The 16,997-nt window shown below is 47.3% G+C and overlaps 2 protein-coding genes and 1 pseudogene across 3 annotated transcripts; all 3 read right to left on the reverse strand.

Moving 5' to 3' along the window:
• Window positions 1-645: 645 nt before the first annotated feature.
• fem1a (fem-1 homolog a) lies at window positions 646-4,112 on the reverse strand. Its single transcript, XM_084480630.1, has one exon. The coding sequence runs from the start codon at window positions 3,972-3,974 to the stop codon at window positions 2,118-2,120; it is 1,857 nt and encodes a 618-aa protein (XP_084336756.1). The 5' UTR covers window positions 3,975-4,112; the 3' UTR covers window positions 646-2,117.
• Window positions 4,113-6,706: 2,594 nt separating this feature from the next.
• LOC311361225 (C2 calcium-dependent domain-containing protein 4C pseudogene) lies at window positions 6,707-8,377 on the reverse strand (annotated as a pseudogene). Its single transcript has 2 exons — window positions 7,568-8,377; window positions 6,707-7,261 (listed from the first exon to the last, which is right to left on the reverse strand). The product of its transcript is annotated as a C2 calcium-dependent domain-containing protein 4C pseudogene (transcript).
• A 4,769-nt stretch (window positions 8,378-13,146) lies between these two features.
• On the reverse strand, window positions 13,147-15,743 carry LOC311360598 (uncharacterized protein). Its single transcript, XM_084480697.1, has 3 exons — window positions 15,358-15,743; window positions 14,934-15,086; window positions 13,147-14,409 (listed from the first exon to the last, which is right to left on the reverse strand). Exons 1-3 carry the CDS (start codon window positions 15,737-15,739, stop codon window positions 14,087-14,089), a joined length of 858 nt encoding a protein of 285 aa, XP_084336823.1. The 5' UTR covers window positions 15,740-15,743; the 3' UTR covers window positions 13,147-14,086.
• Between the last annotated feature and the right edge of the window lie 1,254 nt (window positions 15,744-16,997).

Here is a 16,997-nt window from a genome sequence, read left to right on the forward strand (position 1 = left end):
TAGAAAGTCGGAAAAGCATTTTTTTTTTTTTTTTTTTACGAATACAAAAAAGTAGTCCCTCCTGGCTGCCTGCAAAGTGCGCGGCGGTTGCTATGCAACACACTGTAGCGTCCTTCAGAGAGAAGGCTAGGCTAGAGATGGTAGCTTGGTTCGCCGGCAATTTAGCCTACTATCGAGTTCACTCACCGTGTGCCTATTGCTTTACAAAATTTCCACCCTCTCCATCAATCAACATATTTTTAGGCTTCAGTGAACTATGCTATTGCTTTTATATATAAATAAACAACAGTTCAAGTTAGGCGCGGAGTGATACTGAACTCTGTAAACTGAACGGGCGTCATAGCTGTGTGTATACGCTCAATGCACAACAATTGGAAACCAATCAGATCGCTTGATTTAAGCCACCCGTTTTATAAATATATATATATATAGCACACTTCAAACAGAATAATGATAAAATAACACATGCTATTTGATGGATGCTTTATCAAAGTGCATAACTTCTCAGAATGGATTAGCTCTAGTAGGAATTAAACCCCTAAGCCCGGCAGTGTTAATGCTACGCTCTACATCATTAACACCATTTCAAACATAAACATAACCATGTATACACACCATATGTAAACATCACACAGAGACACTATCTGGTTTCGAAACTGAATTTTATTCAAGTATCTCAGAGAAATTTTTGTTCCTCAGTTCCCATTTCCATGAACCCACTGATCTGTTAAATAAAAGAGAGGCGATCGATATTCATAGCGTTCCTGTGAGTTCACAATTCACTATCTCAGTGTCCCATTACATCCAGTGGTGCAGTTGGTACAGATGATGCAGACGGGAAAAAAAAAATAAAGCTGTGAAGAAAAAATAAGATTAAATACAATCTGATAAATTATTTAAAAATAAGACTAACACATAAGCAGGGCTGGCGAGCCCTCTTTGCCTTGTTGGACTGCACTTCATATTGACATATGCATATGAATAAATATGCATAAGTGATCAACTGCCTTGAAAAGGCAACAATTTTATTCAGTTACTGTCCAAGCCACGTCACAGGACTGCTCCTTCGGTCGGGAATTAGATGCTCTTGCTGAAAAGTGAAAGTTGGTTCCCGGCTCTATTTTATAAGACGGTAGGCACGTGTGAACATTGTGCCACTAACATGCCCAAATAAAACCCTGACTTGCCCAGATTTTGTGCTGTCGATTCCACTTCTCACACGATAAAACCCGGTACGAGGAATTGTGATTTGGGTAACATTTCAATGTCCTGCTCCTCCCCAAAGATCAGTTCAACAAGAACAACAAAGTGCATAGGTGAGACGCATAGGTGAGGCGCAAACATTCGAGCTGCAAGACTAGAGACAGCATTAGCATTAGTTAGGGCCAACTGTGACCCATTAACGATAGTGCCACTGGCTGTCAAAGCAAGTGTAGTATCAAACAAATTTGTACCCTTGATCATAACCAATGAGATGCTCTTGACTCTTCTAGTTTACGTTATAGTGTTCTCTTGCGCCATTTGCTGCCGAAGGTCAAGTTATTCTTCATGAATATACGATAGCCCTGTTGGTGCAATACATGACGCGTGATGTGTTAGTCAAGCACCCCTCTGGTTGAGGGCTACTGTTTCTGAGCAAAGGTCTACCAAACAAGCCGTCACATTCACTCTCATTCTCCCATGAAGGCCAATACAATAAATATTACTCAGATAATTTTCACAACGCTTCCCAAACTCACTAGAAAAAGATTTAAGTCGCAGTTTGCTTGACAGAACACAACAACAAAAAAAATACAGCAACACAACGTACAACATTAAGCTTTCAGCCAGCTTAAAATAAAGCAATCTTTAAAAGTGTTTGGGTCCTGCACACATAAAAGATACAACTGACCAGGTATAAGCTGCATTTCCACTACAAGAGCAGAATGTTTATTGCCGTTATATTGTCTCAGGGGTAGGGGGGGTGGCTGGGGACAAACTTATAAGGGCCGTGATGAAAAGTGGAGTTAGATTATTGTATGGAGGAAGAGAGGCGGTGTATAGTACAGGTGGCCTTAAGAGAGATGCGTAGTGTGAGAGGGGGGGGGGGGGGGGGGGGGGGGGCAGGAGTGAAAAGGTCAGTGCAGCTCAATGAAAGCCTCCATCTCCTCCGAGATAAGCCCCTTGTAGGGCAGTCTGTGCCTCTCCACCGCCCGCGCCGCCAGGCACTGCAGCGTGACGTAGTTCAAGGGGCAGAGCGCCGGGTGGCCCGGGCTGCTCTGCTCCTCCAGCAGCTCGTACGCCGCCTTCCGCTTGGCGTTCGTGGCGTCAAAGTGCGCCCCGGCGCCCACCAGCAGCGCCATGATCTTGGGGCAGCCGTTGGCGGCCGCCACGTGCAGCGGCGTGTTGTTGTCCAGGTCGCGCGAGTCGACGTCGGCGCCGCACTCCAGCAGCAGCGCGGCGACGGCCTGCGAGGGGAAGCGGCCCACCGGGTAGCGGCCCACCGACGTGGTCTCCTTGTCCACCGCCATGTGCAGCGGCGTGGCGCCGCCGCGGCCGCGCGGGTTGAGCTTCAGCAGCCGGTACACCGTGCGCTTCTTCTGGTGCTCCTGCTCCGCCGTGCACTCCAGCTTCTCCAGCAGGAAGACCAGGTGCAGGATGATGGCCAGCGCCTTGGTGAACTGCGGCGCCTCGGGCGGGTTGTCCCGCTGGGCCACCGCCCGCTCCACCTCCCGCACGCTCTTGCCCAGCACGCACATCAGGTCGTGGAAGGTGACGCGCGTGGCCAGCGTGCCCTTGGCGCGGTCCTGCAGGACGAAGGAGAAGAGCTCGGCGAAGGACAGGAAGCTGGAGGCCGTCATGGGACTGAGGGGGTCCAGGTTGCTCTGCTGCATGTCCAGGGCGTACTTCCACAGGCTGATGCAGCGCTCGAAGTTGCCCGAGTCGGCGTACACGGCTCCCCTGTAGCGGATGTAGTACGAGGTGTCGGGGTGGGACGGGCCCAGGATGCGCTCGCGGACCAGCAGGGCCTGCATCCGCATCTCATCCGGGTCGGTGATCAGGGCCTCCAGCTCCTCCGCCGTGGTCACCTCCTGGGCGCAGTTGTACGCGGAGATGGGAGGTCTGGGCAGGGGTTTGGCCAACAGAGCGGCTTTGTCTCCGGGTTGTCTTAACTCCATGGCCCTCCTCCAGTATCTCATGGCGCCGAGGAGATCTCGTTTTTTGTCTACAAACGTGGCCCCGAGCAGCTCAAGCGCGTCGACCCGTTCCTCCCTCACGGAGCGGGGTTGATGGGCGAGGTACTCCACGATGTTCGTGTGACCCGTCACACTCGCGGCCAGCAGCGGTGTCATCCCGTAGCCGTCCCTTTCCATGCGCGCGTTGCACTTCAGCAGCATCTTCATGATGTCCAGACTCCCGGACTCGGCGCAGTCGTGCAGCGCCGTGTTGCCTTTGACGCTTTTGCGGTTGACGTCGGCGCCGCGGTCCAGGAGGAACTTGGCGATGTCCTTGTGGCCCTTGTAGCACGATATCATGAGGCACGTGTGGCCGTGGCGGTTGGCCACCTCCATGTCGGCGCTGTGCTCCACCAGGTAGCGGACGATCTCGAGGTGGCCGTCGAAGCAGGCGGCGCGCAGCGGGGTGGAGTTGGTCAGCGTGGCGCTGTTGACCGAGGCGCCGCGCCGCAGCAGCGCCTTGACCACGGGCAGGTGGCCGGCGGCGGAGGCCGCCCACAGCGGCGGCGCGCCCTCGATGGTCTCGCCGTCGAAATTGACGGACCCTCCCAGTTCCACGTTGGCCCTACACTGCTCCAGGAGGTACCCCACCACTTCCAGGTGTCCGTATCGAGAGGCGATCAGCAGCGGGGTGCCCCCCTGGGTCTTCTCCTCGGCCAGAGCCTCCAACTCCTCTGGAGTTTTGTCGCTCAGCAACTTCTGGATAAGTTTCAGCTTACCGTCCCTGGCCGCGTTGAACACCGTCGTCGTTAGATCCATTTTTATTGGCGTTGCGCTGCTGACGCACTTTGAGCTACTGCCGCAACCACACGACCGGGGATCGTGATGACAGTTGTCAAACAGTTCATTTTTGGTAGTCTAGGTCCTGTTTTCGGTCCCTGGCGCCCATCTCTCTGCCATTTTGAGGCTGCTGTCAAGATGGCGTATGAGTGACAGGTCTATGTTTACAGTTTCCGCGGTGTGCTTCGGGAATTGTAGTTCTTAATACGCGCTTTTTCAACCGCGTGTGCTCTGGGTACTTTTTACAGGGACTTTGTTTCCCATGAAGCTTGCGCTTGGCCGGATCAGCTGATTGATTCGCTTGTTGTTATGCTGGGCTCAGACCGTAACTAGTATCCACTATAATTAAAATTAAGGAGGTATGATTGATTTATAATGCTACATTTTAACTATTACTTTGCGGATTTTACAATATTTTAAAAAGGAGAAAAATAAATCAGGGCATCTGTTTGTTTATCCCAGGCTATTTTTGACAAATGAGACGATTTTACATTTCTCAACCAAAAATACATTGATATATTAAGCCACTTGGGGACAGCATTGGACAACCTATTCCCGAAATACTTGCCCCTTGCCTTGCTATTAGGTTTTTGCAAATCCATATTTAAGGTTAGTACGACTACAGGCTAGATATACATAACAGAATAATTTAAATAGAATATGTAAATATATGGATAAATAAAAATATATGGAATTATGGATAAATGATGCGAGCCGTGAACACAGGGCAATAAGTCATGTATTATTCATTCATGCATTTTTATAGAAGGCCATATCCATACAGATTTTAGCTGAAATATTATCTGTTTCTGTTTTCTCACTCATGGTGAGAAAACTTAAGGTAATTTGCTGGTTGGTATAATTCGGAGAGAGTGACACCTAGCAGCACCTAAGTGTGATTATGGTCTGAAAATACTGGGCCTATAATGTGAAAAGGCAAACGTTGAACTTATTACATGACGTAGCATGATTGATGGCTTAATTAACAATAACCTCGGTTTTCCAGCAGTATTCTAGACCTACTTATGTGCTATTTTTGTATTATTCCTATATTATAGAATATATTATATCAATGTGTATAATCTGTTTTGGTTAATGAAGATGTTATTAACAGCATGAGCGTTGACTTTTTTTTTTTTTTTTAATTTACCTGACCAGAATAAGTTAGTTTTTCAATAATGAGGATGGATCATGTTTACCTTTACTCTTTATTGGCCTTAATATGAGCGTGACGGGAAATTAAGATTGCAAATTGAAGAGGGAATATTTGTAACCAGAAAGGGATACGTCATGAAAACAGTATGTTGGCATCAGGGACAAAATAGCCAAATGGCCCCATCTTCTTTCACATTTGGTTCTGCAAGGTTAGGAATCCCTAGTGTATTAGAAGAGTAGGAGAAACACATTGTAAAAATGAAAATATGAAAGTGTTGATCTTTTTGTATTTATTTTCAGGTTCAACAGATCAGCCACATCAACAGTTATATAAAGAATGTATCCACTATCAAGTAAAAACAAAATTAAAAAATATAAAGTTTTTTATATATCCATATAACTCTTGAATGCTCCCACATGCAAAACTCACTTTTGATAAGACTTTTAATACAAAAATATACCACACACCTCCACCTGCATTATCATGTAATGTGTCACAACAACATATGTTACTAAGCAACATCACAAAGTTCAGAAATTGACAGAAACTCATTAACAGGAGGGAATTAGTCAACCATAAATTAAGTCAAATTAAGCTATTTTTAACCTGCGGTGACATTCTGATGGAAAACCCTTGAGCTCAGAACCTGGTTTTGTTTTCCCAAACCAAATGCTGTGTAACCTTGTTCACACCTTACCGCAGTAGTAGTACTACCTTACCGCACATGCCACCAGGTGTGAGTGTGATTAGCTGTTACAAGCCGTTTTGAAAATCGGTCTCTTATGACATCACAGGTGGGCGTGTCCACCTAGATGTGTGACTCACACCTGGCGTGGCATGTCATGGGACCTTTTACTTTTGTGTATCTGCTTCCACACAAATTGTTTTTAACCAATCAACACCTGCCGGTAATCAATATCCCATCAAACCTAATCCCATCGCTCTTCTACACACTAAGGGTTTAAGACTAGTTTGCTCTTGGCTATGAGATATTAGGCAGTCAGTTTGAACGTACAGGACCGGTATGAACCTGTATGTGAAAAAATAATTTTCTAAAATGGATCATCAAATATCCATTGCTTGTTTCAGCATTCTCCTGCAACTCCATATACATATCAGGGGAACCCAAATGGGGTTCTGACCCCAAGGTTGGGAACCACTGAGTTGGGGGATATGTAAACCAAAACATGAAACATGTTTCTTCGTGTCTGCAAACCTACTTTGAGTCCACACTCTTAAGATCTGACTTTCCTCTACAAGGTGCTTATCAAACTCTGTTCCTCCCATCCACAATGTTGGTTCTTCACTTGAGCACTGTGTTGCTACTAGTCATCCTTCCTTGCATATCCAGGCTTTGTCTGACTGATGTTTACACACCGGCTTCCTAAAGTCTCCTGTTTGTGTTAAAAACATTTACTCTTTTACACCAACATTTACATTTTTTTTTGTTGCAGAAGCATGTTTCAACCTTAAGGCAGAGCGGACAGCCCACACATTGGAGAGAGGAGGAGATCCTCTCTGTCGGTGCCCGATGTCATCCTCACCCAAAACCCCTCTAGTTGCCCGACAGCAGCTCACTCAGTAACACCTCCCTCTCCCCCAGGAGAAGGTCTCTCTTCAGGCTGGTCCCCTTGTTCATCACCTTCATCTTGATGGCCAGGCTCTTCACCTGCGCTGGGCCCAGCCCGTCGAAGAAGAAGTCCTCGTTGAACACGGGGTTGCGGCTGTTCTTGATGATGGTGCTGCGCTGCTTCTGCTTCTTGCCCGGGTTCAGGTAGAGCGCCACGCAGCAGTTGATGCTCTTAATGTCCGTCTGCCGGTCGTAGAGCTCCTCCGCCGTCAGCACGCGCACCCGCAGCATGGACGCCTCCGCGTCGTAGTGCGTGCTGAGCCGCAGCGTGCCCCCCTTGTGGAGGTTGACCGTGTGCTGCCGCTGCAGCATCTCCGGCCCCGCGCCGCGCGACGGCGAGCCCTTCAGGCCGCGGAAGGCCGGGGAGCCGGGGCACCGCGCCAGCCGGCGCCGCTGCACGTTGGGGCTGTTGTCGGCCGAGCTGCAATCGTCCGTGGAGAGGGAGCTGTGGCGGCCCAGGGTGCGCTTGGCGCGGGACATCTTGAGGAGAGGGGGGGGAAAAAAAACACACAAAGCGTTCGAGGAACGAGGGGTTAATGTCACGGGACGCATCCCTCTCTCTGAAGGGAGGCGGCGAGGGATGGTGTAGGGGTTGGGAAATGGACAAGATTAAAATCCCCCCCCAATTTCCACAACAAATCTGCAGGCCGCCTCCCTTTGAGCAAGACGCTCCATAATTCACTATAAGCCTCCTTGGGATAAGAAGCATCTGCGTAACCCACTAAATAATAAAGCGTGCGGCCGGACGCTGCGGGCATGAGTGTTAAGTGTTGCAGGGGTTCTCACCTTAACTTTGGTCTCCTGGGTGATGGAGCGGATGAGCGAGGCGGAGCGGGTGAGGAGGGGCGAGGTGAACGGCGACGACTCGGCCGAGGAGCAGGTGTCGCTGGTGTCCCCGCCGCTGAAGTAGCGGTAGGGGTTGGGGTTGGCGTTGGCGGGGGACAGGTGGCTGCCCCCCTGGCGGAGGCGGCGCTGGGCGCCGGGCGAGGTGAGGGGGCTGGTGGGGTCACTGTGAAACAGGCTCTCCTTGCGGCGGGTGTGCGGCGACTCCACCAGGGTGGAGAAGCCGTAGGAGGTCTGGGCCTTGGGCACGTAGGGCAGGGACATGGCGCTCTGCGACTGCGGGTCGGCGTTGGTGTTGGCGTCGGCGGCGGCGGCAGCAGCGGCGCCGCCGCCCGCCCCGAGGCGCACGCCGGCGGCGGCGCCCGGCCCGTCGCCCGCCGGCTCGTCGGCGCTCTCGATCTGGATGATGTGGCGGTTGGCCGACTTGAGCAGGCTGCGCGTGTCCCCCGCCAGGCGGGACAGCAGCTGGGGGCTGCTGGGCATGCGGCCGCCGCGGCCCCGGGGGCTCTGGGTGTAGATGACCTGGTCGGAGGTGGAGCACGGCAGGGTGGAGCGGCGCTTGAGCTCCGGGGTGAGGGGTGAGTCGGCGGCCTCCAGGGGGCAGCACGTGATCTTGGGCGGGATGAAGAAGTCGGGGATCCGGTTGGGCGTCAGCACGTTGGTGTACACGGAGATGGGGACGGCCTCCTGGGACTGCGAGGACTGGGAGCCGCTGCCGTCGACGGACCGGCGGAGTTTGTCCAACAGCCACATGCCGATGTGCTTCTGGAGGTGGGTGTTGATTGGCCGAGAGGAGGATGCTATTGAAGCAGAAGAGGTTTGGAAGTTGATCATTAATGCAGATGGCTACTACAGCTCCAGCATTCATTTAATAATACAAAAAAAAAAAAAACGTTCTGTTTGTCAGATGTACGTGTTTCACAAATAACAATTCTTATACATATTTGTGATTACTCATGGGTTTTTGAAATATATGCTAAGCAGTATTTTCTAAGTTTATGAACATAAACAAGACACATTTTTGATCATATGAAGATACAATGAAATGTAAACTTGTTGACGGTAAATTTAGAAACAATTATATACATAGGCCTACAAATTATATATATATATATATATATATATATATATATATATATATATATATATATTATGGATAAAGAAAACTATACTTCACCTGTTTAGGTGAATAACAGAAGAATAACAATAAGCCAAAGTCTACCATAACAACATTCCGAATCAGAACTCAAATATCTCCAACATATCTGGAACGCAAAAGGACCTGTTGCGCCATCTTACCAACCAATAGCCTAAATGTAGACAAATGGGACATGTTTCCCATCTATTTTACGTTCTATTTACCAAAAAGTTATGTCACAAAGAACGAGTTAGCCTTTACGAAACCATGCAAAGTATTCAACAATTCAATATAGATGCTTCTTCACTATATTTTTTTACCAACCCAGTGTCATATATGTCCTATAGAGCTTATTGATATCCTTAATAACTTTTATTCTTCCATAAAAAAAATACATTTTAAAGCCCTTAAAGCCTGGTCTATTTAGATGAGCATATGTCCAAATCTCGGAGAAAATATATTTGAAGTAACTTTGAATGGTGAAAAGCAACAATATTGTACTCTTATTATTTACATAGCAACAATTACAACTCACCTGGACTACAGCATTTCTCTTTTTAAAAGCTGCTGAGTGGCTTGATCCGCATTCCTGCCACCTCTCCTCTCCACTCACTCGCTTCCCTTTCGCGTCACAAAGTGTCCAGCGCGTCTGCCAGCGGAGAGTGAGCTACACGAGCGCACGGATATTTATCCTTTATATGAGACCCCGCTGAGATGCGAGCCAATTGGAAGCTCCCGATGCTGCCAACATAACAACATTCCGAACCAGGCGCCACAGGGACGCACAACTAAAAGATGGGAGCTATAGGTTTACGGAATGCAAAAGTATTAACACTTTTTCAACAGCTGTCAGGTCCAATTGCCCATTGCAATGTATGGGCTAATGTGTAATGTGCTACTAATATAGGTTATTTTCTATCAAGCAAATATATTAATTGGGTAGATTTGCGCTCCCATGTTGCGAATGACCCATTAGCGCTGCCGCTGGTGCACATTAATTCAGCTCTCATAAACAAACGCGCCAAAAAAAGAGCGCATGTGATGGTTCTGGTTCAGTTAATCGGTTGCCACCGTGTCATCATCATTAACATTAAGAGCAAAGAAGATTCGTCTCGACTTATTTGGAAACGCTGTCGTTTTGCGTAGGACAAGGCAGACAACCAATTAGTAACACAGTATTTTGATAGTAGCTACACGGTATGTTGTAAGGTGTGGTATGGTTGGGTGTGGGTGTGTGGTGGTATGATGTGGTTTAGTGTGGTATGGTATGGTGCAGTGTGTTATAGTATGATGTAGTGTGGTGTGGTTCAGTGTAGTATGTGGTGTGGTTTAGTGTGGTATGGTATGGTGTGGTTTAGTGTGGTGTATGTTGTGGTATAGTATAGTGTGCTACGGCGTGGTATAGTATGATGTACTGCGGTTTAGGAATGGTGTGCTATGGTGTGGTGTGGTGTGGTTATTCTATGGTTTGATGTGGTACAGTGTACTATGGTATATTCACTGTGGTAAGGTTCATTATGATATGACATGGTATGGCACAGAAACCAGCAAAGAAGCAACCAAGATGAATAATGTGTTTGTTGTTCCCCTTGCCAACTGCTCGTGCAGATGGCCCAGGTCTTCTCTTGACTGGTCAGACTCCTTGATGTACTTCTTTCACCCCCTCTCCATCTGTCATCAGTCTCTGTCATCTGTCTCAGTTCATCTCTGTTCACAGTGTATGTCATATGATTCCAAGTTCAAGAAACAATCCAAATATACTCCATGTAATCCAAATAAAGTTGTGTATTATCACCAACCTTCACCTGTGCATGACCAACCTGTGTTCTGTGTGTGTGTGTGTGTGTGTGTGTGTGTGTGTGTGTGTGTGGGTGCATGCGTGGTTTGTGCATGTGTGTGTGTGGTTAAAAAGCATGTGAAATTTCACATGCTAATTTCATGCGCATATAGGAGTGTGTTAACACGTGCACTTTGGCAGACCAAATTTAGCTTTTTCTGCACGTAAGCACGTCAAGTTTCACATGCTGTGTGTGTGTGTGTGTGTGTGTTTGCGTCTGTTTGTGTGGTTTGTGAGTGTGTGTGTGTGTGTGTGTGCGCGCGCGTGTGGTTTGTGAATGTGTGTGTGTGTGTGTGTGTGTGTGTGTGTGTGTGTGTGTGTGTGTGTGTGTGTGTGTGCGCGCGTGCGAGTATGTGTGTGTGTGTGTGTGTGTGTGTGTATGTGTATGTTTGTGTGTGTGTGTATGTATGTGTATGTTTGTGGTTTGTGAGCGAGTGAGTGAATGTTTGTGTGTGTGTGTGTGTGTGTTTGGTGTTTGTGTGGTTTGTGGGTGTGTGTGTGTGTGTGTGTGTGTGTGTGTGTGTGTGTGTGTGTATGTATGTGTATGTTTGTGGTTTGTGGGTGCATGTGTGCGTGTGTGTGTGAGTGTGAGTGTGAGTGTGTGTGTGTGTGTGTGTGTGTGTGTGTGTGTGTGTGTGTGTGTGTGTGTGTGTGTGTGTGTGTGTGTGTGTGTGAGTGTGTGTGTGTTTACCTGTTTACCCAAGTGCTGTCTGGTCCCTTACCAGATGGCCGTCTTGTCTCACAACCACAAAGAGGACGGGATAACAGCGGCACAAGCATAGATTTGCATCGACATATGTTGGGATCCAATGTATTTTCTTTTTTAATAAGCTTAAAATGAACCTCAGCCAGTACAAGACGGAAAGTGTATTTGTACTAGTCTATTGTTTATTGGGCCAGGAATCAGTCTATTAACATGATTTTAATAATAATGAATAAGTGAATCTAGTGAATGCATTGAAAATAAAATAATACATATATTTTGCATTCAAATAAATGTAAAAACATTTATTATTATATTTATTATATTTCTCTATTCCTCCTGCCTACCCCCTCCCCTTACATCCCGTATTTAAGAACGTGTCTAGAATAGATTATAGGGATGCAAAATATCAAGTGTTCTTCATTGTTTAACATAAGCCTTTCTATTCACAACGTTATTGTGTTCATTTGAGACTAGAAAGAACGCTTTGTCCGTATCTCCTCTCTGATCGTCCTTTAGTCATCGTACATGTCTGTCTGTCTGTGCATTCAGAAGGCTGCAATCATCTGTAGCTGTCTAGCATTGGATGAGTATGTCACAGACATCATATTTGTTATCAGGCAACAGGGGGGGGGGGGGGGTGTGTTAAACAATGACAATATGTTAGCGTGTTAGCGAGAGGTTGTGTTACATGTAGAAATCAGGAGAACAAATCCATCTCCTGGAGGAAGAGCTCTGAGGGCGCATCAAAAGGCATCACGGAGAGAGCCTCCTTATAGGAAGAGCATCAAGCTGAGGCGTCTCCCTCGCTATGGTGGGGATCTCAGATCCAATGCTCACAGCGTGAACACAAGAGACCGACGAGCCACTGTGAATGGGTTGGTTGGTTGCATTGACGGTTAGATTCAAAAAGCAAGATAGAACATTCTGTGGTTATTTATTCAAGAAGCGAAGCAGAAACGTGGTTTAATCGATTATTTGTGATTTTATTTTCTGAAAGACAAATTACTGAAAGATTAATTTATGAAAGAGTAATTTGGCCTATTATAGAGCAGTCTAAAGAACGAATGCAGAATGAACCTCCAATAATAAGGAACCAAATGGCATGTGAATGGAACAGTGACCACATAGCATTTATCTAAGGTATACTGTATGGTCATGACTCACACACACATAGGACGGCTAAGTATATATGACTCAAGAAGCAGAATTTCTTAGCAGAACACCATTAGTAGTCCTTAAAGAACACTGTGACCCATTGTTGACACAAGATAGAACAGGACATTTGCTTTCTTCCTTTCATTCCTTGACGATATCTGGTGAGTTATATATTTTACCAATAGTCAAATCTCCATATTCACACTCATTCTACTTCCCTCTTGCTCGCACAGCAAGCACAGCCTGTACTTTAGTGGCCTGCATGAAAGTAAAATCCATGTAATGGAAATCAAAATGAAAAAGTCAAGACATTCACAGCGAGCACAATCAATGTTAAAGTTGTGGCAACTGAATAAGAACAGAAACAAATACGAACACAAACAGAAAAAACAACTTCAAATGTTGATAGTGGGTAGTGGATGCATACCCACATACTCAGTTTGTAAGGCACTTTGTGCACCTTGAAATGGGCTACAGAAATGAAATTCATTAATACCATTATTATTTTAGAATCCGTTTACACGTACCTTCTCCGAGATATTATGAAGTTTCAGTAGCCTTGATATTATTGTGTGTGTTCTTTGCGGTATTTGGCCAAAGTTCTCTCGTTCACAGCCAAGTGCTGAAGTTACAACAATAACAGACCACACTCAGCAACAAGAAGGCAGTGTTTATTTATACTTGTTAACACTCCCACTGTGTACATTTGAGAACCGACCAGCCTGAAGAAATGCCAGAACATGTGCCTCAAAGGATCAGTGATTTACTGTAGTTGACGCAAAAACAATCTGTAGTAGCATTGATAAGAAAAGACTATTGAGTAAGAAATGCCACAATTCTGTGTCAATCACGGAAAAACTAAGTGGGCTGTAATCGCGGCGAATAGGATTTGGAAAATGTTGATACTGATCATAATTGGAACTCCTCAGTATACCATCAAAATGTAACTTCAAGTGCCATCAAAGTGTTTTTTTTTGACCTGCACATGCTTTTCATTCTCCACAGGGAAATTTGAACACACTGGTAACATCCGTCTTGTGTTGTGTTAATATAATATGGACACACACACACACACACACACACACACACACACACACACACACACACACACACACACACACACACACACACACACACACACACACACACACACACACACACACACACACACACACACACACACACACACAAAATCGTTGAAAGCAATGCCTCACAATCAGACACATGGAGGGCTGAACCATAAAAACAAGCTGGTGGGAGAGGCGTCTGGTGGCACAGAAACCAGGAGGAACCAAAGAAGGCGCAAGGGAGACTATCGGTTGCCCAACGACCTGCCCTTTCCCCCCAGACCGGCAGCCCTTAATAAAACGGTGGCTGTTTTTTTTTTTTTTTAAGTCATTTGTTTTCAAAATCGACATCACATCTGTAATCCGTAGAGGGCCAGTACTACTCCCTAATTGATCCAAATCTGATCAATGACAAAGCTGCCGAGCTGTCCAGAAGCCACAGTCATTTCCCCGCTCATAGAGCTGAAATATCTGCTTTTAACAAGGCTCTGTGACTATTTCCCCCGGCGGATCCCTGAAGAGCTGTTAAAAGGTCAGGGAGGAGGGGCACAGGATAAGACTAGAGCCCATCAACAGCCTCATAACTCTCCTCTTCGTGTTTCACAACCGCCTGGCACACACAGGGGGGTGGTGGGGGTGGTGGGGGTGGTGGCGGCGGCGGTCTCAAGCTCCCGATTCCCTCCAAAAGCGCTGCCACCATGGTGTTATTGTTGTCCATGATGGTGGTCAGCAACCGCTCCTGCCACGCGTCGCTCTCCTTCAGCTGCTCTCTCCAGAAGTCCCTCATCTCAGCCATGTGTTGGCCGATGAGGTCGAGATCTCCTCCCGTGTACTGCTGCTGCTGCCGTCGCCGCCGCCGCCCTGGCCGTGGGCCGCTTGTCCCTTGAGAAAATGACGATGGGTGTAAAACGTTAATTAAAACGTAAATTAGCCCAGAATCAGAATCAGCTCTATCGACCCAAGTACGCACACGTACAAGGAATTTGACTCTTGCCGTGTGTTGACTCTCTTTAACAGTTATAGATAAATACAAAATAGACACTACAGTACGCAACATAAATACACATACAGACATAAGGCTGCGTGATAAAGTGAAAGCGTCCGTAGAAGATCTAGCCGTAGTAAGGACAGTAGTGAAGGAGGGTGTTAACTACTGTTGAGTGCGTGTTGTATTGCAGATCAGCTATTTTAGTACAGTGATGGCAGTGGGGAAGAAGCTGTTATTATGTCTGGATGTTCTGGCAAACAGCCCGGCTATAACATCTGCCAGAGGGTATGAGTTCAAAGAGACTGTGACCACGGTGAGTGGGGCCTTTTAGTAATTACATGTCCTGGCGTGGGTATATGTATCCGTTGCAACCGAGAGTGGGCATTGGTGGGTGCAGCCAGAATATTGCAGAACATACCGGGTAACTCGGAGGTTCTCGGAGACAGTCTCATCATGCCTTCTTCGGTTGACCCGGGAGAGTCATCGTCGCGCTTCGGTGTGGCGCTGCCCGTCGCTTCCTCGAGGCCCCCCATCTCCGTTGATGTTTCTTCGCACATCTCTATTTTTATCCCTACCAGGTGATACAAAAGGGAATGGTTACAATCCAGGTACACTTCACACTTTATTTCCTTTATTTTTTTCCTTTTCTTTTTTTACACACATGCTTCATCATTGTTGTTTACATCGTGGGTTTAATGCTTGACCAGTAAGGACACGGATGAACTACACACGCTGTATCAACAGTAACACGTTTGTACTTCGGTCGCACTCCAGAACAATGGGGCCACCCGGCGCGGTGGTGGTCTAGTGGTCGGCTTAGGACCGAGGTTACCGCGACGCACCGTGGTGGTCAGCAGCCTCGAAGCCCACATCCAGCCCGGGCTGCCCGCCGCCGCCGCCGCCGGCCTGGGACGGAGTCCGCCTCCCCAGCAGATCGTCCAGGAGGTTGTAGAACGGGCAATTGAGCCGCTCTCTCCTCGACTTGCTCTGCCTGGCGCTGTTGTACGCCTTGCGTATGTTTTTCCATTTTATCCGGATCTGCTCCGGCGTCCTGACGAAGCCGGCGTCGTCCATCCGAGTGGACATCTTCTTGAACAGGAACGCGTTCCTCGTTTTGCGCCCGTCCATGAACTTTAGGATGTTCAGGTCCTCCACTTGGCTCAGCATGAACCGGGTCTCCTCATCCGACCAGAAGTGGGTTGTTGTTTTCGTTGTCGAAGCCATGGGGTCGTTTGACCTTATCCGGCAACAACGCTACTATTTATCACGTCGCCTCCTTCCACTTCCGGGTGAAAGCCCCGGCGGGAATTCTCGCGCATGCGCAGAACGCAAAGTACGATTACGATACGATGGTTGAGTATACATGCCTTTAGTTTGCCGACTACGAACAACCTATCTAGGTGTTCTTATCCGATTATGAGATGTCCGTTATGGTCCGATGGAGGTCGGACTAATGTGTTTGTATTAGTGATGGGTCGTTCGCGAACGAATCAGTTCGAATGAACGACTCTTTAACAAGAACGAACCGAGAATGAGAACGAGGGAGGAGCCGAGTCTGACCGACTCAGCTGAGAACGTGCATTCGTGATTTGTTTGAATGAGAACAAGAGAGGAGCTGAGTCTGAACGACTCAGCGGAGAACCGATTCACCGCTACCGGAAACGCGACTGAACGAACCAACAATTCAAACGATTCTTCTTGGCGAACTGACTGACGCAAACTGATTCAAGCAAAGGAATCATGAAATCCATCACTAGTTTGTATGCATTTTAAAAGTCCAAACAGTGTCTGATACGATCAGAAATTCGAATATATAGCGCAATGCAACCCCACTGACACACAGCATTTCTTCAATGATTCACCTGCTGCATTCAATACACCAGCATCGAGGCATGCTTAATTACTGTACATGCTGAATTCACCACTTTATTCAGTTCCTGGTTGGCCCTCTCTGCCCCGGGGGGCCCAAAATGCACGACAACAGACGAGGGTTGTAACGTTCAAATGTTTATTCAGTGAGAATGAGCAGAGGCTGGTTGACGTGGAAGGCCAAGTCCCGCCTCAAGCGCTAGGATTGGACAGGCAGCCTGTCAGTCAAACTCGCACACTGACTCCCAACCCTAACCATATGGTTAATCCTAACCATAACCCTATCAGAAAAAAATGTTTGACTAACATTAGTCTAATATATGTTACAATTTAAGTTACCTACCCATGACGGATTTTAGCCTTTTTGGATTGGATCATGTTTAAACCAACGTGATTGGATAATCTCTAGCTATCCCCACATTAATATTCATGATTCTTCCGGATACCGCCTACGAAAAACCCATGTCCACCCATTAGTCCTTCTCTCTCTCCCTCTCGCTCTCTCTCACGTGCTCTCTCTCTCTCACGCTCTCTCTCTCTCCCTCTCTCTTTGTCTCTCTTTCTTTGACCTAAATGAACCCCTTATGTTATTTCTTCAACCCATCAACAGTCT

Source organism: Micromesistius poutassou, assembly GCF_964030765.1.
Source record: "Micromesistius poutassou genome assembly, chromosome: 16".
Taxonomy (NCBI): Eukaryota; Metazoa; Chordata; class Actinopteri; order Gadiformes; family Gadidae; genus Micromesistius; species Micromesistius poutassou.

Bases quoted from the DNA above. Each gene is read 5' to 3' on its own strand.
- fem1a (XM_084480630.1), bottom strand. From the start codon at position 3,974: ATGGATCTAACGACGACGGTGTTCAACGCGGCCAGGGACGGTAAGCTG.
- LOC311360598 (XM_084480697.1), bottom strand. From the start codon at position 15,739: ATGGCTTCGACAACGAAAACAACAACCCACTTCTGGTCGGATGAGGAG. The intron at 15,087-15,357 runs GTGCGTCGCGGT...ATCACCTGGTAG, and splicing joins CGAGGCTGCTGACCACCACG to GGATAAAAATAGAGATGTGC. The intron at 14,410-14,933 runs GTATGTTCTGCA...CATTTTCTCAAG, and splicing joins GAGAACCTCCGAGTTACCCG to GGACAAGCGGCCCACGGCCA.